The 23,495-nt window shown below is 42.9% G+C and overlaps 2 protein-coding genes across 2 annotated transcripts in view; one reads left to right on the forward strand and one right to left on the reverse strand.

Moving 5' to 3' along the window:
• The window catches only part of LOC133442576 (uncharacterized protein DDB_G0271670-like), a gene marked incomplete at its 3' end in the record, with an annotated part of 40,826 nt that extends 24,557 nt beyond the window's left edge, over positions 1–16,269 (forward strand). The window contains exons 2-3 of the mRNA XM_061720583.1: positions 12,050–12,267; positions 15,555–16,269. Coding sequence (XP_061576567.1) covers positions 12,050–12,267; positions 15,555–16,269 — 933 coding nt within the window. The remainder of the gene's footprint in view (positions 1–12,049; positions 12,268–15,554) is intronic.
• The window catches only part of gpr4 (G protein-coupled receptor 4), a 71,984-nt gene extending 49,158 nt beyond the window's left edge, over positions 1–22,826 (reverse strand). The window contains exon 1 of the mRNA XM_061719864.1: positions 22,758–22,826. The gene's annotated coding sequence lies outside the window, so the exon portion shown is untranslated. The remainder of the gene's footprint in view (positions 1–22,757) is intronic.
• Between the last annotated feature and the right edge of the window lie 669 nt (positions 22,827–23,495).

Genomic DNA, 23,495 nt, shown 5'->3' on the forward strand with positions numbered 1-23,495 from the left:
TGTCTATTTCTCTTTTCAGCCGAGGGCACGTGTTAGATAAGAGATGATCTTAATGCACGTCCAACAGTTCGTACACACACCTGCAAACACCGACATATAGATACGGACTGCATAGATCACAGGAAGGTGTCAACTGTTGTAAAAGAAGGTGTAAAGTCACTTACACCTGCTGATGATAATGGTGCTGAGGACGTTCTAAGATGTTATCATCTGCTGGCCAGAGGGACTAGAAGAGACTAAATAAACCGGTAAAGAGAGCAGGTCTGTCCCGGACTGTACACTGGCGTCCATCCCAGAGGTGGAGGACCAGAGGATCTATGATGGACCACACCGTCATGACACCACAGTGCAGCAGAGAAGACTCATGCAGATCGATGCTGTGAGCTGTAAGCTGAACGTGACCACAGTCAGTACGTCTACATGCAGTAACAGGAAGTCAAATCGTTGCCTTAATCCGACCAATATTGAAGTTTTAAAAGCCACGTATACACCTTAGCCGGGCTGTAGTCAAACTGAACTGAAGCTCTTGAGATCGAGCTTTTAGTGCCAGATAATACATCCTAGGTTATTGCAGCATGTATACCAACCCACGCATAGCCGAGCTACTGGAAGTGACAAGCCGTGAAAGCCAGTATATCAACAAAGTAGGAGAAGAAGAAGACCAACGCACCTCACTCAATAATCAAATCCTTAGCTGGATTGTTGGCAATAGCTTGATTTAGATGTGCATTTAACCAGTTATACAACAAGCGCAGGTTCAGTTGATTCGCTCCTAAACTGTCTGGAAACCAGAAGTACAAATGAAGCTGAAGATAGTTTCTGATTCGTTTCTTCCAGCTTTATAAAAGCTAATTGATAAATGGGCCAAACCGGAGGCTTTGAATCAGAAACTAGCTTCAGGGTCGTGTAGAACACTAAGATGTCTAGAAAGATTCTGCCTTTTTTAAGTAAATAAGTACAAGAAACGGTTTTATTTCACAGGAATTATATTTCACCTGACTTAAATGTGAGTGAAATGCTCATCTCACATGGTTCAGGACATGAGGCACATTTAAAGATGTGCATGCATCAGCATGTGTCAGGTAGGAAATGATACCCCTGGTGCCTGATGAAACATGTTAGAACCGTCCCATGTCACATAGGGGCTTAACGTCAACGCACGCGACGGGATTACACGTGTTTACATCGTAGTGGCAGTGAGGTGCAGAGAGTTGCTGATGCTGCAGGACAGCAGCAGATGTGTTAATTACGTAGTATAGCGTGACTGCTGCAGCTTCTGCAGGGAGGTGGAGGTGGAGGTGTGGGTGTGAGTGCAGGACATAGGTGTCAAAAGTATTCATTACTCAGGTAGAAGTATAGATACTAGAGTTTAAAAATACTCCTGTAGAAGTTGAAGTATCAACTCAAGTTTTTTACTCGAGTAAAAGTATAAAAGTACTGGTTTCAAAACTACTTAAAGTATAAAAGTAAAAGTAATGTAAGGGGGGGAAAAGCCATTAAGGACAAAAGCCATTGAAAATGAATGTATCTTAGTATAATGCAAATATATTAAAGAACCATATATTTGTACTATTGAGCATTAACATGTGTTTCAGAGAGCAGGAGATATGATGACTAGTTGCCTATAAGTATTGTAATGGTGCAAAAAGTCAAACTTCAGAGGCATGTTAGCATTTATCCTAACCTTTATTGGAATGTACATCCAAGTTTAGTTGCAGGAATCTGAGGGAACGGATGTAAGAACAAAACTGGACAAGAACATCTGAAACAACCACAACCAAATTCACTCTATCCGGATGGAGCAATTTAACTGGATAGTTTTTTTTTAAGGCCGAAATGAAATAGAGTAACGAGGCTGTTTTTAAAATGTAAGGAGTAAAAAGTACAGATAATTGTGTGTAAATGTAAGGAGTAAAAGTAAAAAGTTGTCTGAAAAATAATGACTCCAGTGAAGTATAGATAACCAAAATTTCTACTTAAGTAAGGTAACGAAGTATTTGTACTTCGTTACTTGACACCTCTGGTGCAGGAGGAGATGGAGGTGGGGCCGGGGTTAGGTGTGTAGAAAGGTATAAGTCTGTGTTTATGGTCCAGTCGTCATGAAAACAGACGGCAGAAGGATGAAGCGGAGGAGAGTGGAAACCAAATAAGGGTGGCTTTTTATCAGTTATATATAAAATATATATATAGTTTTATAAGTTTATAAGTGAGGCTAGTACATAAGTTATATTAAGATTTATTTATAAAACTGTAGACAGGAGGAGGATGCAGTATTATTGTATGATTATTTATAGGGAACAAATGATGCGAAAACAAACACTACAGCTCATTCTCTAATGGCATTTTCCCACCAGCACCTACTCGGCTCTACTCATCTCAGCTCGGCTCCACTCAACTCGGCCTGGTTTCTTTTCCACTACAATCCAGCACCTGGAGCAGAAGTAGGAGGGTTGGAGCGAAGCTGCTGTGACGTATTTGATTGTGTGAACACTAAAGATGTAGAATCCCTTTTTAATTCTCTCCTCAGCCACCAGGTTTATGAACATTTGCACCTCAGAGTTGGATCACCAAACAGATTTTTGTGCTGCCATTTCCTGTCGAATAAAATGAACAAGAAGCCGCCAGAGTTGCTCTTTCTCTGATGTCACATCCTGACTCAGACGTCTGACTCCAACGCCCCGACCAATCGGTGGCCTGTAGTGTGATGACATCACAGCCTGACTCAGCCGCTTAGAACCTCGGCAGAATAGTTACAGAAAAAGTATCTACTCGGCACGTTAGACCCCTAGTGGGAAAGTGCCGAACCGAACCGAGTAGGTACTAGTGGAAAAGTGCCATTAGACGACTGAAGTAACAACATGCTCAAAAACTCTGTTTGTGGACGCCCACATTTGAAAATACGCCACACATTAGACCGTCCAGATTTGCAGGGTCCTGTGACATCACAGTCCCAGATCAGAGTGGGGTGATTATTATTATCATCCAAAGCTCACGTTCAAAGCTGTGACAGCGACCAAGAGGAGGAAGAGGGCCCCCCGGACCCTCCCTGGTGTCACAATCAGAGGCCTGAGGGCATGTTTGGATCTCTGCAGGGTGTTTTCGTTAAGACCACGGAAACCTGGGTCAGCTTTTCCTGAAAGGTCACAACAACAAGAGAATCTGACTGTTTTTTACTCACCTTTAAGTACAGTGAGTGTGTGTTTACACCGTCTCACGTAAATCAGCACGCAGGGATGCAACGGCAAAGACGCGTCTGTGCAGAGATCAGCGCTCATTACTGCCTTACTTGAACTTATCGTTCAGGGGCCGGATTCACAAAACATTCTTAAGAAAAAAAATCTTCTTAAGTGTCATTTTTTTCTTGAGTTCAGTCTTAAGAAGAAAAAAGAGAAGAAGTCATATTCTCCAAAAAAGTTCTTAAGCATTTTCTCAACAAGTTTCTTCTTAAGAAAAAACTTAAGAATAAATGGTATTCTTGAAATAAAAGTTCTCAAATTTATTCTTGACTTTATTCTTAACTTTAAGACAACCTTGACCTGTCTTAAAATGTATTCTGTGTCACGAACCGGGCTGCACGGCCATGACAAAGAGGGAGACGCAACACAAGGAAAGTCAATCAAAAAGGGTTTTTATTAAATAATACCAAATAATAAATCTAAAAGAAGAACCTTAATTAAGTATGGCGTGTGTAGTCAGTAGATCAGTGGTGTAAGTGAGTGCATGCAGGAAACAATGTGGGTGTATGTGTGTAAGGTGTAAAACTAAAGCAAAACCAAACCACAAACAAAATGCTGCCTCAGGGATGAGAGAGAGGGGAGAAGTGAGCAGCCAGAGCTTTTTAAAGGCTCATTGAGCACAGGTGCTGCCACTTCTCTGATGACCCTCAGCTCCTCCCACTGCTACCTGCAAGGGGGAAGACCAGCCACAAGGCAGGAAGGTAAAGAGGGTCGTCACACCCCCCCCCCCATAAGACGAAGGTCCCAGGACCGGAGTCCCCAAACAATAACACCTGCCTATAAGAAGAGAAAAAAAAAAAAACATAAACCACATGCAGGCAATATTAAAACTAGAGCCCGCGACAATGCATCTGCTACCACATTAAAATCATTGCTTCAAAACGCCAAAGCCTGCGCTGTTGGCAAATATCTAAAAAGGCTCCTCAAGTTCTTGAGGTCTCTGATTTTCTCAGCCGACCAGACAATAAAACCCTCATCAGGCTCAAACACAGCCTCACCTCCACACATCAGAAAACTCACCCACTGTGTCAGCAATCAAAACAGGACTCTCCCCCATTGACTCCTGCTGGACATCACTGGATGGACTAGCAGAGTGAGCATAGTAGGGTTTCAGCAGATTCACATGGAACAGTTTCAGGGGACCACACCAACGTCCGGGACTCAACCAACGTCCGGGACTCAACCAACGTCCGGGACTCAACCAACGTCCGGGACTCAACCAACGTCCGGGACTCAACCAACGTCCGACGCCCACCACAAGTGCGACGCCCACCACAAGTGCGACGCCCACCCAAAGTGCGACACCCACCCAAAGTGCGACACCCACCCAAAGTGCGACGCCCACCCAAAGTGCGACGCCCACCCAAAGTGCGACGCCCACCCAAAGTGCGACGCCCACCCAAAAGTGCGGGACGCAAAAGTGTGGGACACACAAAAGTGCGGACAAACAAGTCCAGACACGGTCCTGTTGCAAACTGGACCATGATGGCAGTTGCGCGGTTCCAGGTCTGTCCGGGCCACCTGCAGCCGAGGCCCCGCCGGCAGGTGACTGGTGGAGACCAGCGGACTTCACAGTGTCGACCTTGATGAACACAAACCGAGCAATCACATCCCCCAGCTGGGTTTGGAGCTTCCCCGCTATTTTTCAAAAACAAAAAAGGGAAAAGGTTAACCCAAAAGTAATGAAACAAAGAGTTGTTGGAGATCCCAGCCAAAAAGAACAAAAGAAGGGTCAGCACAGGGCCAGCCACGCAATGGGCCGTCGGACCACGCACTTTCCCCACTAAATAAGAAAAACCAAGGTAAACCTATACCCAAACAAAACCGATAACAGGACTACCAGCAATCTCCAACTCAAACTAAAGAACAAAATTAACTTTCCTATTCAAAACTGCATCTCCCAAACACAGGGTACACTGGACATCACCATAGCTGATGCCATGCACTCAAATCCCCAAATCATTTAGGGCACCAAACAGCCTGAAACAACTCAAACCTTGGATGAGCCCCCACTTGTCAAGCTGGTTACTCACCAAACAGCTACGGACGAGCCCCCACTTGTCACGAACCGGGCTGCACGGCCATGACAAAGAGGGAGACGCAACACAAGGAAAGTCAATCAAAAAGGGTTTTTATTAATTAATACCAAATAATAAATCTAAAAGAAGAAACTTAATTAAGTATGGCGTGTGTAGTCAGTAGATCAGTGGTGTAAGTGAGTGCATGCAGGAAACAATGTGGGTGTATGTGTGTAAGGTGTAAAACTAAAGCAAAACCAAACCACAAACAAAATGCTGCCTCAGGGATGAGAGAGAGGGGAGAAGTGAGCAGCCAGAGCTTTTTAAAGGCTCATTGAGCACAGGTGCTGCCACTTCTCTGATGACCCTCAGCTCCTCCCACTGCTACCTGCAAGGGGGAAGACCAGCCACAAGGCAGGAAGGTAAAGAGGGTCGTCACATCTGTGAAAAGGTAATAATAATAATAATAATAATAATAATAATAATAATAATAATAATAATAATAATAATAATAATAATAATAATAATAATAATAATACGCCTCTAATATCAGCTTTTTCAACACATTTTAGACAAGTTTAGACTAGTAGGTCATAGTTTGAGGATATACTTTGTAATTAATTGCACAAAGAGCCTGTTAACTGTTTGTTAGCATGTTAGTTAGTGTGGTAGTTTATTATTATTAATTTTTCCCAATAGTAATTTTTTTGCACCACATTAATCTCATCCACCATAACCTTGAAAAGTTCCTGCATCTCTTTTTCTCCTTCTCCATGTTTAGTGAGTGACTGACGGTTAAGACACAAACTACCTATAAATGTTGTTTATTGGTGCGTGCAATGCAATGACATATTTTAAGAAGTTCTTAAGTAGGAAAAATGAGAAATTCGTAAGAAATGACAGTTCTTAAGAAAATATTGAGGAATTGCACTTAAGAACTTTCTTATGAACTTCTTAATTTTAGATCTTAAGACATTTGGATTGTTCTTCAGAACATATTGCTGAATCTGGCCCCTGGTTCAGATGTAGGGCGGCAGTTTAAATCAGCCACAGTGGTTAAAGGGCGAAAGTGTGTGTGTGTGTGTGTGTGTGTGTGTGTGTGTGTGTGTGTGTGTGTGTGTGTGCGTGCGTGCGTGCGTGCGTGCGTGCGTGCGTGCGTGCGTGCGTGCGTGCGTGCGTGCGTGCGTGCGTGCGTGCGTGCGTGTGTGTGTGTGCGCGTGTGTGTGTGTGCGTGTGTGTGTGTGTGTGTTCCAGTATTTGTTTGCTGAAGCTGGGGTGCTGCCAGGATGCGGCTGTTTCCTGTGCCACTTCCTGTTATGTCTTAACATCTGATCTATTCTGGTTAATTGCGTGGAGTGACACGTGGGCGGCTCCGCGACCTCTGTCCTGCGAGAGCTCCACCTGACGTTTGACGAGAACTTAAACACCCCGCATGGCTGATACGCCCACTTGGACAGAAATACCTCACAGGTTAGCAACGAGAAATTCAATTCAACATTAGTCAATTGTAGTACAGTAATCCTTCGTTTTTCGCGGGGTTTACGTTCCAAAAAGGACTCGTGATAGGTGAAATCTGTGAAGTAGTAACCTTAATATTTTTTACAATTGTTATACAAGGCTTCAAATTGCGGAGGTCAGCACCGGGTTTCGGAAAAAAATTGCAAACTTATATTTGGCAAGCTGTTTTACGTACATGTACATGTGCAGTACATATTAAGCCGTAACAATATCGGCACACAGGAAGTGAAGAAGCGGGGAGACCGTTTAGCCAATCAGAATGCAGAACACAATGCACAATGCAAATCTGTGAAGCAGCGAGACCGTGAAAAGTGAACCGCGTTAGAGCAAGGGATGTCTGTAAATGTCATTACAGTTATTATCAACAAAAAACAAGACCAGAAATTTAGCTTTTTATATTTGACTGCAAAAACAAGTGCTGTTATGTTTCCTCTAATGATTTCATGATTTCATGCATGTTGCATCCAGTTAAAACGGCCTAATATCAATTGTTTATTCAGTTCAAGAGATTACATCTAAAAGAGGAGACCTCAAACTCTGTTAACTAAAGATGCATCTCAGTATATATGAACTTCTCTGAAAACAAACATGCTTCCCTGTTCCAGCGCGGAGCAGCGAGGTTAAATCATCAGCACTCACAAATCTGCCTGCCGCCACGGAGGAAAACACGACTTACTGCCAATTAAAACTGATGAAATATTCATTCAGAAGATTTGTTTTGGAAAGTAGGTGAAGAGGCAACCAGCCTGGCGACGTCAGAGTGAGCGTCATCAGCTTCACTTTCCCGCCTGAGGGACACTCGTATGTGTAACCTGCACTGATACTGCCGCTTAAACAGCAACATCCGTCCTGATGAATTTGTTGATGTGGGGGGCTGCGGATGACGATATATCCATGTTAGGATGCACTGGATGAGCATTTGCATGAATGAAAACACAGCAAGCTAAAACTTTGAAGATAATTTGAAATATCATAAGCAGCAACACTGATGCACACATTTAGATGGTCATATTAAACCTTGTCTGCCCTCGAGCAACCATGAATTTCATCTCAGCTACCGTAAAACACAGCAACCATCACAATTCATATGGGCGTTTACAGTGTAAGCATCCTTAACTTAACTTTATTTATTTACATAGCACCTTTCGTGCAGATAAAGCGCAACACAAAGTGCTTTACATTAAAAGTAAGAAGAAGATGAATTATAAAAAACGAGCTACTTTTTATGTGCTTGGGCACTTTTATGGTCGTTTGAACCGACAACTAACTCAAGAAATATGAACTAACTATGTATTGCAGGGAGTAATCCATCTTCCCCATCTTTACTTCCCGCTGATTTCACATCACACCGCATTTGTTGTTCTTCATATGCGTCACATAAGTATTCATGTATCCTTTAACACTTAAATGTCAGATTTTGCGGTAAAATTGTACGTACTTTAGCTCATTTAAACTTGTTGGGGGCGTGTTCATCAACGTTCATGATGTCAAACTTCCTCCTGCAGCAGTTGTTGCTGAGTCGTGAATTCTGTGTTCATTTGTTATGTTTTTAGTTTACGAAACAAAACGCATAAACACCGAAAAGTTCCGCAATACGGACTACAGCCTGTTAAAACCACAGTTGCAAATACAAAAACTCTTTTGCGTCATCACTTCATTATTAAAGAATTTATGGAAAAAATAAATATGTCCTTCAACAAAGTGGAACATCTTAATGACGCCTGGACCTGAGATGTTTGTGTTACAAGTTAAATATGATGTAATACTTTTTGCCAAGAATAAAGCTTATGTCTCTGAATTCAGAAATAACGATGATCAGTCATGTTAGGAAGCGAAAAAGACACGAAAAATCACAAACTAACAGATAAAAAGAGCTAGAGAACAAGCCCGTGTTGTCCTGTATTTCACAAAATAAATTACAATAAACAGATATAAAGATTAGAAAGCAGCTAAAATACTTAATGAAATACCACAGTTTACTGCATTTTGAGGGATAATTGTAGTCACTGCCAGTGGTGGACAGTAACGGAGTAAATTTACTTGAGTACTGTACTTAAGTACATATCCAGAGGATTTGTACTTTACTTGAGTATTAGATTTCTTTGGTACTTATTACTCTTACTTGAATACATTTCCAAGACAAATATTTTTACTTTTACTCGAGTAAATTTCTAGGAAGGCTGAAAAGTACTCGTTACTTTCAGGTCTGCTCTTTTTTCTTCTTCCCTAAAATCCTATTGGACACAAGCTGTTTTTGTCAAAGGAGGAGACCTATCACAGTGCACGCTCTCCACTGGGATGTACGTAAAGCGGAAATACGTCAAGCCTCCTCAAAACGATACCGCCAAAGTAGCCTGCGTTTGTCAAGACAGAGCCGCAACAATGGCTACAACATTGAGTTATTGAAAGCAGAGATGTAGTTTTTTGTAAAGCAGTGGTGTTTGAGGGGGATCCAGACTTAGTTGGTGGTGCAGGTTCATTTGGTTTCAGTTCATGATTGTTAATAAACTCTGCATCATCTGCTGTCCTCTTATGATCCCATTCATTTGATTTGTTTTTGGTGTTTCTGCAGGTTTTATATAACATTGTGGTTCTAAAAGCAGCACATCAGTGCAGCTGGTTTCAAAGAGTTAATTCTCAGAAACAAGAGTTAAAAGATCCTTAAATTAATTTAGAAAAAATATAGTAATTTGCTGATGTGGAAAATAAGAAATTTACTCTTACTCTTACTTTTACTTAAAGTAAATTTAAAAGCATTTACTTTTGGATACTTAAGTACCTTTTAAAAGCAAGTACTTTTCTACTCTTACTCGAGTAATATTTTGACTGAGCTACTTTTACTTGTAACAGAGTAAATTTTGACCAGTAGTATTTGTACTCTTACTCAAGTACTGGGGTCGAGTACTCTGTCCACCTCTGGTCACTGCTCACCGCACTGGCAAACGCTTTATATCGCTTGTGACTCCTTTACAATAAAAATGTCTCCACATTTGTTCAACAAAACACTTTCAGTGTGAAGTTGCAGCAAATGTTCTGTTGCTGTTTTAGCAGTAACTTAATAGAGAAAACACAGCTCTTTGACAAAAAGAAACGAGAAAAGTGAGGCTCTTATCAAAGAGATAAAGTTACAGAGCCTCACCTGAGATTTGTTTTCTCGTGAATCCCTGATTCATCAAAGGGGAGCTTGAAAGGACTGCAGGCTCTGTTACTTCACACAGAGACGTCTTTAACAATGGGAGGTTAACAGGGATAAATATATCAAATGACTGCTGTACATAATAGGTAGAGCTGAACCTGTGCAGCCGGAGATGCCAGATGTTGGCGTTAGACAATCGGGAAGTGCAGGATCAAGTTCTGACGTCCCGAAGCAACTTAAACCAGAACCAAACTGGTCTGTATGATGGGAAGTGATGGCACACCGTGTTATGTCTGCAAATGCACAGGGATTTGCAGAGGTGTCAAATAACAAAGTACAAATACTTTGTTACCTTACTTAAGTAGAAATTTTGGTTATCTATACTTCACTGGAGTAATTATTTTTCAGACGACTTTTTACTTTTACTCCTTACATTTTCACGCAATTATCTGTACTTTTTACTCCTTACATTTTTAAAACAGCCTCGTTACTCTATTTCATTTCGGCCAAACAAACAAAAAAAACTATCCAGTTAAATTGCTCCATCCGGATAGAGTGAATTTGGTTGTGGTTGTTTCAGATGTTCTTGTCCAGTTTTGTTCTTACATCCGTTCCCTCAGATTCCTGCAACTAAACTTGGATGTACATTCCAATAAAGGTTAGGATAAATGATAACATGCCTCTGAAGTTTGACTTTTTGTACACATTACAATGCTTATAGGCAACTAGTCATCATATCTCCTGCTCTCTGAAACACATGTTAATGCTCAATAGTACACATATATGCTTCTTTAATATATTTGCATTATACTAAGATGCATTCATTTTCAATGGCTTTTGTCCTTAATGGTTTTTTTCCCCCTTACATTACTTTTACTTTTATACTTTAAGTAGTTTTGAAACCAGTACTTTTATACTTTTACTTGAGTAAAAAACTTGAGTTGATACTTCAACTTCTACAGGAGTATTTTTAAACTCTAGTATCTATACTTCTACCTGAGTAATGAATGTGAATACTGAAGACACCTCTGATGATGGGAAGTGATGGCACACCGTATTATGTTTGCAAAGGCACAGGGATTTGTAATACTGGCAGCTTCCAGTAATTTTTCACAAGTATTTCACGAAAGATCTGCTTACAAAAAATACTTCATAAAAGGACACAGTTTACTATTTTGTTCAAGGATTATTGTGTAGGTCCACACCTACATAAAGCGCTGTATATTTTTTGTGGACCTTTCACAATAAAAGCTTCCCCGCATGTGTCTGCCTAAGCCCTTTTGTTTTGCTTTGGCAGTAAGTTACTACAGTAAACACAGCTCTATAACAAAAGTTAATGAGTAACATGCAGGATTTTCCTGGGAGCGATGATTATAAAATTTGTAATATCTGACCCGACACAAAGAAAGCAAGTGTGGCTGCTGGAAAGACAGGAAAGACATCAAATTCTTTATTCTTTTTGGCCTGATTTATTTAAAAAACCTGCATATACATATTTTGACGTGAATGAATATGGTTAACTGATAATAGGTGAAGATGTGCATGGAGATGGTGTGAGAGGTGGTGAAGTGGTAGAGATGAAGGAAAGGAGGAGAGGAGAGAGTGATGTTATCTAGGAAAGAGGTTGAAGATTAAAGAGAAGAGGCTGACAAAACAGAACCAGATGGAGGAGAAAAAGAGAGAATAAAAAGGCAGGAAAGAGTCACTGATCCTGCAAAATAACACAAGGTGGAACTGAACGTTGACGGAGAGGAAGAGGAAGAGGAAGAGGTAGAGGGACAGACTGAGGTTTAATGGGGAAGAGAAAGGAAGGATGGAGGTAGATGGGTATCGACCATCTGGAGCGGTTCTGATGCTGCTGATGCGTGTGTGTGTGTGTGTGTGTGTGTGTGTGTGTGTGTGTGTGTGTGTGTGTGTCTCTAACATGGCTAACAGTGTTTACAGACAGACAGGAGTGACATCATCACGTCCTGAGTGCATTTAGGCACACACACACACACACACAGACACACACACACACACACACACACACACACACACACACACACACACACACACACGGCGGCTAATCCACCTGTTATCTGCGTCTCCCTCTCTACCTCCGTTCTCTCTGCCTTTCTTTTGTCTGGGTTTCCATTCAGGCCGTCGGTCATCTCATCTCATCCGGCCACGGAGACGAGCACAAAGAGCCTCCTGCAACGCTCTGGAGAAGCCTGGAGGTTTGCTCCCATCAGGATCTCCCTGTTTCTCTGAGGAAACACGGCACCAGGGGTGACCTGTCACCGCCTGGAAGGTCTGGGCTGCCGCGAGCTTTGGAGTTGGACGCACAGACGACAGATCATACGGGCCTTCGGCTCTGGTGAACTCCTTCTGATAGAACTGGTCAAACACCCAGGATGAAAAGAAGCGTTACTCCTCCACCCTTCATTCACCGTGTTTTCTCCTCCTCCCTCGAGAGGTGGCTGAAGTAGTTCTCTGAAATAAACACTCACTAAAAATAGAAAAAAAGTCTCAGATTCCTTTCACAGACGTAAGATGAGAAGACGTTGTTGTGATGTGATTGTGTGGGCAAAGAGCATCATCTTACAATGAGCAAAAACCTGTATTCTACTCTTGATGGATGCCATCGATACGTAAATCTTAGCGTGCACACCGTTAATTACTTGTTGATCCTTATTGCAGCATCATAGTTTTGCCATCAACTCCACATCAACAATGTTTTCGTCCTGTCAATGGACCTAAATGTGCAGACAAGAGGCTTGATGTGGCCCAAACCTGGTCCAAACGTGGTCCAAACGTGGCCGAATCGTGGCCGAATCGTGGCCGAATCGTGGCCCAAATGTGGCCCAAACGTGGCCAAAACATGGTTTGAACATGGCCCAAACGTGGCCGAATCATGGCCCAAATGTGGTCCGAACATGGTCCAAATGTGGCCCAAATGTGGCCCAAACGTGGTCCAAACATGGCCCAAATGTGGCCCAAACGTGACCCAAACATGGCTCAAACGTGGCCCAAAGATGGTTTAAACGTGGGCCAAACGTAGCCAAAATGTGGCTTAAACATGCTCCAAACATGGCCCAAAACGTGGCCAAAACGTGGCTTAAACATGGTCCAAACATGGCCCAAACGTGGTCCAAACATGGGCCAAATATGGCCCAAACATGGACCAAACATGGACCAAACGTGGTCCAAATATAGCCCAATTGTGGCCCAAACATGGCCCGAACGTGGCCCAAACATGGGCCAAACATGGACCAAACATGGACCAAACATGGCCCAAACGTGGCCCAAACGTGGCCCAAACGTGGCTTAAACATGGACAAAACATGGCACAAACGTGGCCCGTCTGAGTCTTTGACTTGGCCAGCCACATATCCACCAGATGACGACACTCTAACCAGCCAAAGTTGGACCCGTCTCACGAGCTCTGGGCCACATCTGATCCATTCGTAGCCCAAGTCTGGGTCCGGGAATGTCTGCTGTCAGGGGCACGACCGGCACGCTGCTTTATTTTCGAGGTAATTGCTCCGTTTTCCAGAGGTACAGGAGAGAAACTCTTTGAAATCAGAGGAACCAGTAACATCTGGTCACTGAAACCTTCGAGAAGCATCTCAGCAGCCCAGACCTGTGCAGCACCAGTCGGAGGACGGCCAGCTAACAGCAGCGTTCATCGTGAATCGGTTCCTCCGATGCTGGAGACGTAACTGAAAACAAATAATGACCCTAAACCATGACGACACACTACGCACACGCTGGCAGGAGCTGTTGATGCAGATGAGCTCTGGGCTGAATGAAAACAAAAGCGTTCATCCACGACGGCCACGCGGCCATTAGCGCTGGACCGTACGAAGGTGTGACGAAGGTGTGACGAAGGTGTGACCCGTACTGAAACCTCTCCTGGAAGACTGAGCCTTGTCTGCATGTTTTCTCTCATCGGTTTTCGTACTGAAACCTCATACTCCAGATCCTGCTTCCTGGTGACTTTCCTTAATGAAATGCAATGCCCGTCCCAAACACGGATGCAGCAGACACCGTCTGTGGGTGGGGCCCACAGTTTAGTTTGTTTAGTTAAGCGCACATTTAGCTCGCGGTGCAGGTTAGTGCGCATATTTCCTCGTTAACCAACAACTACAGACCACTGATCCTAGTGGAAATCCTGATCTGTGGTTAAAAAACTCACACTCTCCCCTGAACTGTGGATTTACACGGCCAGGGTGGGGGGTTGGGGGGGGGGGTTCCGGTCCTCCTGCAAGCCAGCCCAGGTTATTATTTTCCAGAGCAGCTGTAATCACAGTAATCATCGTGTTACACGGGCCTTAAGTGCTGCTTATCACCGCTCCTCCAGAGAGCAGTTACACCGTCAGCTCCATATCCAACACATGCACACCCCCCCAAGCTCTTTTTTTATACCCTCGTCCTGTCACCCCTCCCATCATCCCTTTCTCCTGTGCTTTTCTTTTCCTGTGGTTATTTTATATCCCTCCTCTCATCTCCTCCCCTCCGATCACTTTCCACAACCGTTGTGTTTCTCTGCGTTTTTCTGGTCGTCCTCTCAGATGTCGACATGTTGGACAGGACGAGGGAACTCGTGTCCTGCTGGTGATGCTGTGGGAAATTAACCTACCAAAGCTGACCAAAGTCTGGAGGGTTCAAACTTTTGGTCCTATCATTTATTTTCATGGAGGCGGGGCGGCTTGCAGCAGCATCCACCAGCAGGATGGAGACCCATGTGGGGGCAGATACAGATGGGAGTCCAGCATCGGCACATGGGGAGCAGGCTTTAGCTGCCCTGCAGCTGTGGGCTGTAGAGGTCATTAATCAGGTTCGTTCCTGGTCCTCGTTAGATGTTCACAGGCTTCTAACGGGGGAGTGGTAGTCTAGTGGCTACAGAGGTGGGCTTGGGTCTGGAGGACCAGGTTCAAGGTCTGGAATGGCAACCAAGAAAAACCACCATGGGCCCTTGCGCAAGGCCCTTAAACTTTTTAGTTAGTTAGTTAGTTTTATTTTGGTCCATTAGTCAATCAAACATGCACCACAGTAAAGCTGGATATATAAATAAATGAACCAAAAAAGGTGTAGACTCCAAGCCGTAGCTTATATAATGCCTACCCTTTTTTACAATACATCACATCACATCACAACAAATCCAAATAAAAAGTATTACAGAGATCAATTACAACAAAAGCATGTGATATTTATCAATTGCCCTAAGTTTAAACATTTTTTGGAATTTGCGGATAGAACTACACATTTTTAGCTCATCACAGAGACTATTCCACAAGTTTACCCCCTTTAACAGAAACACATCTACTTCTAAAGTTTGTCCTTACCTTTATTTTTTTAAACATACAAGTTCCCCTGAGTTCATACCGACTTTCTCTGGGTGAAAACATTTCCTGAATGCAGTAAGGAAGTAGGTTGTTGTGTGCCTTATACATTATAAGAGAAGTCCTTAGCTTAATTAGATCTACAAATGTTAAGGTATTTAGTTTAATGAAGAGTGGGTTCGTTGGGTCGCAGTATTTTCAATTATTTACAATTCTTATGGCTCTCCTTTGTAATTTAATTATTGGATCAATGTTTGTTATGTAAGTATTTCCCCATACCTCCACACAGTAAGTAATATATGGAACAATGAGTGAACAGTAAACCTAATTGCTCCCTGGGCAAAAAGCGTCTGCTAAATGACAGTAGTAGTAGTAGTAGTAGTAGTAGTAGTAGTAGTAGTAGTAGTAGTAGTAGCAGTAATAGTAGTAGTAGTAGTAGTAGTAGTAGCAGTAGTAGTAGTAGTAGTAGTAGTAGTAGCATTAGTAGTAGTAGTAGTGCTAGTAGTAGTAGCAGTAGTAGTAGTAGTAGTGCTAGTAGTAGTAGCAGTAGTAGTAGCATTAGTAGTAGTAGTAATAGCATTAGTAGTAGTAGTAGTAGTAGCAGTAGTAGTAGTAGTAGTGCTAGTAGTAGTAGTAGTAGTAGTAGTAGTAGTAGTAGTAGTAGTAGTAGTAGTAGCAGTAGTAGCATTAGTAGTAGTAGTAGTAGTAGCAGTAGTAGTAGTAGTAGTAGTAGTAGTAGTAGCATTAGTAGTAGTAGTAGTAGTAGCATTAGTAGTAGTAGTAGTAGTAGTAGTAGTAGTAGTAGTAGCATTAGTAGTAGTAGTAGTAGTAGTAGCATTAGTAGCAGTAGTAGTAGCAGTAGTAGTAGTAGTAGTAGTAGTAGTAGTAGTAGTAGTAGTAGCATTAGTAGTAGTAGTAGTAGCAGTAGTAGTAGTAGTAGTAGTAGTAGCATTAGTAGTAGTAGTAGTAGCAGTAGTAGCATTAATAGCAGTAGTAGTAGCAGTAGTAGTAGTAGTAGTAGTAGTAGTAGTAGTAGTAGCATTAGTAGTAGTAGTAGTAGCAGTAGTAGTAGTAGTAGTAGTGCTAGTAGTAGTAGTAGTGCTAGTAGTAGTAGTAGTAGTAGTAGTAGTAGTAGTAGTAGTAGCATTAGTAGTAGTAGTAGTAGCATTAGTAGTAGTAGTAGTAGTAGCAGTAGTAGTAGTAGTAGCATTAGTAGTAGTAGTAGTAGTAGTAGTAGTAGTAGTAGTAGTAGTAGTAGTAATGACAGTAGTAGTAGCAGTAGTAGTAGTAGTAGTAGTAGTAGTAGTAGTAGTAGCATTAGTAGTAGTAGTAGTAGCAGTAGTAGCATTAATAGCAGTAGTAGTAGCAGTAGTAGTAGTAGTAGTAGTAGTAGTAGTAGTAGTAGTAGTAGCATTAGTAGTAGTAGTAGTAGCAGTAGTAGTAGTAGTAGTAGTGCTAGTAGTAGTAGTAGTGCTAGTAGTAGTAGTAGTAGTAGTAGTAGTAGTAGTAGTAGTAGTAGTAGCATTAGTAGTAGTAGTAGTAGCATTAGTAGTAGTAGTAGTAGCAGTAGTAGTAGTAGTAGCATTAGTAGTAGTAGTAGTAGTAGTAGTAGCATTAGTAGTAGTAGTAGTAGCAGTAGTAGTAGTAGTAGCATTAGTAGTAGTAGTAGTAGTGGTAGTAGTAGTAGTAGTAGTAGTAGTAGTGCTAGTAGAAGTGCTGGTAGTAGTAGTAGTAGTAGTAGTAGTAGTAGTAGTAGTAGTGCTAGTAGAAGTGCTGGTAGTAGTAGTGATAGTAGTAGTAGTAGTAGTAGTAGTAGTAGTAGTAGTAGTAGTAGTAGTAGTAGTGATAGTAGTAGTAACCTGTGAACGTAGCCAATCAACCCCTGGTGAATCTGCAGGGAACCCCGGGTTGTTAGACCTGCAGCACCGGCCCTGATCAAGAGGTCATTATAAAGGTTATTCAATACGTAATTATGATTTAATAAAGTTCATTTTCTCCATGGCTTTACAATTTAACTATTTGTTGGACAAGAATATTTAGGGTTTTAAATACCTGACATGTTTCGGTGATTGCTTCTGGTGACTCTGATGAAGGCGGAAGTAATCGCTGAAAAATGTCAGGTATTTAAAAACCAAAATATTCGTATCCCACGAAAAGAATCAGCAAGTTAAATTGTGATTCAATACGTGTTTATTGAAGCTCAGCAAATGTATGCATAATTTGTCATTTTTAAAATATAATATGGTATCCTATGGAAATAAAAGTACATCAGTTAAGAAGAGACACGTGCCTTCGACTGCTTTGATTTCTGAAAAGGGTCAAACCCCAGTAAAAATATGATATACAGCTCTGATGCACGATGACAAGACAAAAACAAAAAGAGGAAGAGGATGTGGTGGTTGGTTCTGCGGCCTCAAAAACACAACGGTCTGCGGTTCAGATCCGGGCTGGGAGACCTCTGGGGTCTGATTGATCTCCCTGGGCTCCAAAACAACAACAACAACAACAACTATCAAGCTCGTTTGTTTAGTCTCGTCTTGTGCAAACTGTGTCACTCCAAAATGCAATTTGTGTCAGGGACAAATTAGGTCCCCTGATGTCATTTCATTCACAAAAGAGTCCAACTGAAGTCCCGACCCTGCAGACCCTGAAGTCTTTCCGTTTCAAGCTCTGACTTCACTTCTGATGCGAGACACTTGTCCTTTACAAATGTTTATAAAGTCCCTGCTGGCGGCTCTCAGTTGTTTGCAGCAGTGTTGGTTATGTAGAGGACGGATGGACAGGAAGCTCATTTGAAGATAAAGAAACAACTAAATGAAGAGCTAAAGTTATGCAGAATCTGAGGCTGCACGAGCAGCTTCACATCGCAGACATCACTTAAACTGTCAGAATGAAAAAGAATGCAGACGCAGATGCTGCAGTCATGCTGGAGGGATTTCAATTCAATTCAATTTTATTTATATAGCGTCTAATACAACAAAAGTTGTCTCTAGACGCTTTCCAGAGATCCATACCCAGAACATGACCCCCGAGCAGTTATTACATAAACAATGGCAGGTAAAAACTCCCCTAGTGGGAGAAAAACCTTAAGCCAAACAGTGGCAAGGAAAAAATCCCCTTTAGGAGGGAAGAAACCTTGAGCAGGACCAGAGATGGGATGCAGACGCTGCAGTCATGATGGAGGGATGCAGACACTGCAGTCATGCTGGAGGGATGCAGACGCTGCAGTCATGATGGGGGGATGCAGACGCTGCAGTCATGATGGAGGGATGCAGACGCTGCAGTCATGCTGGAGGGATGCAGATGCTGCAGTCATGCTGGAGGGATGCAGACGCTGCAGTCATGATGGAGGGATGCAGACGCTGCAGTCATGATGGAGGGATGCAGACACTGCAGTCATGCTGGAGGGATGCAGACGCTGCAGTCATGATGGGGGGATGCAGACACTGCAGTCATGCTGGAGGGATGCAGACGCTGCAGTCATGATGGAGGGATGCAGACGCTGCAGTCATGATGGAGGGATGCAGACGCTGCAGTCATGATGGAGGGATGCAGATGCTGCAGTCATGATGGGGGGATGCAGATGCTGCAGTCACGCTGGAGGGATGCAGACGCTGCAGTCATGGTGGAGGGATGCAGACACTGCAGTCATGCTGGAGGGATGCAGACGCTGCAGTCATGATGGGGGGATGCAGACGCTGCAGTCATGATGGAGGGATGCAGACGCTGCAGTCGTGATGGAGGGATGCAGACGCTGCAGTCGTGATGGAGGGATGCAGACGCTGCAGTCATGCTGGAGGGATGCAGATGCTGCAGTCATGCTGGAGGGATGCAGACGCTGCAGTCATGCTGGAGGGATGCAGACGCTGCAGTCATGCTGGAGGGATGCAGATGCTGCAGTCATGCTGGAGGGATGCAGACGCTGCAGTCATGATGGAGGGATGCAGACGCTGCAGTCGTGATGGAGGGATGCAGACGCTGCAGTCATGCTTGAGGGATGCAGACGCTGCAGTCATGATGGAGGGATGCAGATGCTGCAGTCATGCTGGAGGGATGCAGACGCTGCAGTCATGATGGAGGGATGCAGACGCTGCAGTCATGCTGGAGGGATGCAGACGCTGCAGTCGTGATGGAGGGATGCAGGCGCTGCAGTCATGATGGAGGGATGCAGACGCTGCAGTCATGCTGGAGGGATGCAGACGCCGTTTCACTGCCACATCTGGTTATGTTCACTTGGATTCCCACAAGTCTTAACATCCATTTATCAATAAGAAGCGGCATGAATACCGGTTATGAAATAAGAATCAAGAAGCAATATCACAATCTGCTTCTATTTCCTGAAGAGAAGTAAGTTAAGATTCTGGTGTTTATTCCAAAGCTCCAATGTTTCCAGATTAAAGTAAAATGCCTCAAAAACATCACGTCGAAGCCAAAAACAGATGAAAATGCAAAACTGAACTGGAGATGGTTGTCCTGCACTGGTATTCACCAGAATGTCCTTGTTCAGGTAAGGGCCGCCGCAAGGGGTGTGCGAACCGTGCGACCGCACGGGGCCTCGCGTTTTTTTTCTTCCTTTTTTCCCTTATAAATATCAACAGTCACGTTCCATTACAGACCTAAATGTGTACCAGTCTGTGCATATCAATAAATATATGTGCAATGATGACGTGTGTCTGTTGTTCAATACAACTGATCAGACCAAGCGCAGACACAAGCTGCTCCGATCCAGACGGGTGGAGTGTGGAACAAACTGTCACACAATGTCGAGAGAACGAGACAGATTCAGGAAATTTACATCAGGGGATGAAAAAAGAAAAAAACTAAAGAAAATGGAAGAGTTTAATGCCTCTCTGAAAGGCTCGTTTGATAAATTTGTTACAAAAATCACCGATCCGACCGGGTCTCGAGCAGCCGCGGGGCCCCGCGTTGAGGCAAGCCCAGATGATGATGAGGCAGGGGAAGGTATCCAGTATTTTGCTAATTGGAGAGTTAAAATTGCGCATATAGACACCCGATCCGACCCGAAAAACCCCAAACTTTCGCGAGGGCCCCCCCCGGCCATTTCGCACAGGGCCTCGCAAATCTCCCAGACGGCTCTGGTTCAGGTAGATGACTGCACTTCCAACGAATCGATCTACGTCAGACAAGGATGGACGGGGGAGGGCTTGCTCTCTCTCTCTCTCTCTCTCTCTCTCTCTCTCTCTCTCTCTCTCTCTCTCTCTCTCTCTCTCTCTCTCTCTCTCTCTCTCTCTCTCTCTCTCTCTCTCTCTCTCTCTCTCTCTCTCTCTCTCTCTCTCCGTATCTCCACATACAGCTGGAGGAGAAGGTTGATACTGTATCTGCTGCAGCTCCAACCACAGCCATCTCTCTGCCTTCAAGGTTGGATCTGAAACAGTTTATCTCCCTAGGGAGGTCAGAAATAGTTCAATACAGGAGAGGGGGGGATTGTTTACTTGCCATGTTATAAATGATGCAGGATATGGAGAACACAGAGCGGCTCGGTGTGACATTTAGAGCCAGACGATGGTGAATTACACCTGATCATTTTAATGAGATGTCTCATTATCTGCTTTACTGCGTCTCTAAAGGTCTTTGTGAACAAGTTCACAGCTGAGTAACGTTAGATAAGGGGGAAGTGCAGAAATAAGACCACTTTCATAATACTCACACTGGAAACATTGAGAGGAGGAGAAAGGAAGACATGTTGTTGGAGGAAAAAAACAAAGACTAATGCAAGAGGAAAAGATGTGTGTCAACGTTTCACTGAAACCACCAGAGTTCCCAGACTGCTCGGTGCTCCCTGGACATCAGCTCATGCCTCATCTTTTTAATGAACGTGTCTAACACACTAATTTCTCTAATTATACGTATCAAAGCAAGAGTCTGAGGACTATTTTTAAAGCAGAAATGATTAAATGTGAACCAAGTGTCGTTCTCTCAGAAGCGACTGCCATGTGGCACCAGGACCGGTGCCATTAAAGACACATCGACTACTTGATGTGGTCCAAATGCGGGAATCCAGCTCAGTCCTTGAGAAATGTAAACAAATAGCTGAGGGTCATTAAGCTTTTCTTCTCATTCCAGCTATCATGAGAGGAAAATGAAATGAATCTCGGGACGCAACAAACTAAACAAACCGAACTCTCTATATTTCTAATAGAAGCAATCTGCTCCGCATTTGTGACTCCACAGACCTCACACTGGCTCTCCTCTAAACCAGATGAGGAGAATTAAGCTCCACACACCACTTTGTGCAGAATGAATGGTTCACTTACAGCCAGTACTCGAGTTGTAAAAAAATCAGGGGGGATGGTGGATTTTATCATATGGGGACAGATAATTTGTGCTGATTACAAATAATATAATATATTACAAATAATAGCAGTGACCAAAACACCTGCAGAAATACTGCAGGAATGACATAGCAGCAGTTAAATGCAGCCTTCTGTAAGCTTTAAATATCCACTGGGCTTACATCAAATACATCAAAACGCAACAATAAAAAACACTTTTCTGAACTTATCAATATGACTCTGTCCTTCACAGGATAAGTAAAATGGATCACTGCAAAAACTCAAAATCTTAACAAGAATATTTGAAGAAAAATCTGCCAGTGGAACAAGATTTTTTTGCTTGTAATAAGAAGATAAATCTTGTCCCACTGGCAGATTTTCCTACTTACTGTATTTCAAGTGAAAATTTACTTTAAAATACTTGAAAATTGTCAAATAAGTTATTTTTCTGGTGTTATTTTTCTGGTGATGACTCTAAATGTTGAAATAGCAGTAAAACCACGATGAAATGACATAAGGGGGGGATGTTAGTTTTACAGGGGGGATGATTTGGACCGTTTTTATTTCAGGGGAGATGCCATCCCCCCTCATCCCCCCTCAACTCCAGTACTGCTTACAGCTTCCCAGCTTCAGACTCAAGGCAGGGAGTTAAACACCAGAGAGCCGCTAATCACATCATCAAGTTCTGTTTCATCCCTGGACCGAGACGCACCATTAAGCCCCGCACGGTCCGCCGCGGAAAGTCAATCTGTTCTTCATTCTCGTGATTTAGTGACTGTCATTTCTGCGCTCATTTCTGCTCCGGAGCTGCGACAATAAGAGGCTCAATAATGTCGGTTCGCTCCGTTCTGGTTCTTTACAACTTCACTTTTCCGAGTCAACACGAGTCCAGTTAATATGAGTCTTATTAATGAAGACAAAAGTGGAAGTAATGTTATGTAACAGATTAAGAACTTCGCAAAGGAAGTGTTTTTTCTCGGATGTCATAAAAGGGGATAATAATGAAAACTGAGCGCTTATTAATGCGCGTAAATAATCCACTTATACTGAGCTAAAAAATAACTGACAGATAGATAGATAGATAGATAGATAGATAGATAGATAGATAGATAGATAGATAGATAGATAGATAGATAGATAGATAGATAGATAGATAGATAGATAGATAGATAGATAGATAGATAGATAGATAGATAGATAGATTATGGCGCAGGTGTGCGCGTACTCACTCAGCAGGTCGGTAGATTCACGGTCATTTCCCCCAGGTCAGTGTGTATCCAGATTTCTTTCTCTCTTTGTTGTTCTTTCCTCTCAAAGTCGCTCTCCTTCATTCATCCTCCGCGAAAATCATTCAGAGAAAAACAGCAAAACAGCAAAACAGCGGAGCGCCTGCTGCCGCACGGACCGAAACATCAGCCCCAATGAACCAAGTCGGAGAGAGAGCAGTCATATACTCTCTCTCTCTCTCTCTCTCTCTCTCTCTCTCTCTCTCTCTCTCTCTCTCTCTCTCTCTCTCTCTCTCTCTCTCTCTCTCTCTCTCTCTCTCTCTCTCTCTCTTTCACTAACAGGAAACCTGCAGTCATTTTAAACATGTTCCATCTGATCCAGAATGAACTTCGTACAATATTCAGATTTTATTGATAAAGCTACCTGCATGTTCATAGGGCAGTGGCGTTAATTCAGTGGAAGCTAAGGTATGGCAAGGTTACGAGTCACAGAACTTAACTAGAGTATCAATCAACACGTCCAGCAAATACTCATCACAGAAGTCTATGTAGCTTATCTGTGTGGTCAAGAACATTGGAACTTTTTCAAACGCAGTCTCGCTCACTGCAAAAACTCAAAATCTTACCAGGAATATTTGTCTTATTTCTAGTTAAAATGTCTCATTTTTAGTCAAAAAATCTCATTACACTTAAAACAAGAGTCATCACCAGAAAAATAACTTGTTATTTGACCATTTTCAC

Source organism: Cololabis saira, chromosome 4 (assembly GCF_033807715.1).
Source record: "Cololabis saira isolate AMF1-May2022 chromosome 4, fColSai1.1, whole genome shotgun sequence".
NCBI classification, from domain to species: Eukaryota; Metazoa; Chordata; class Actinopteri; order Beloniformes; family Belonidae; genus Cololabis; species Cololabis saira.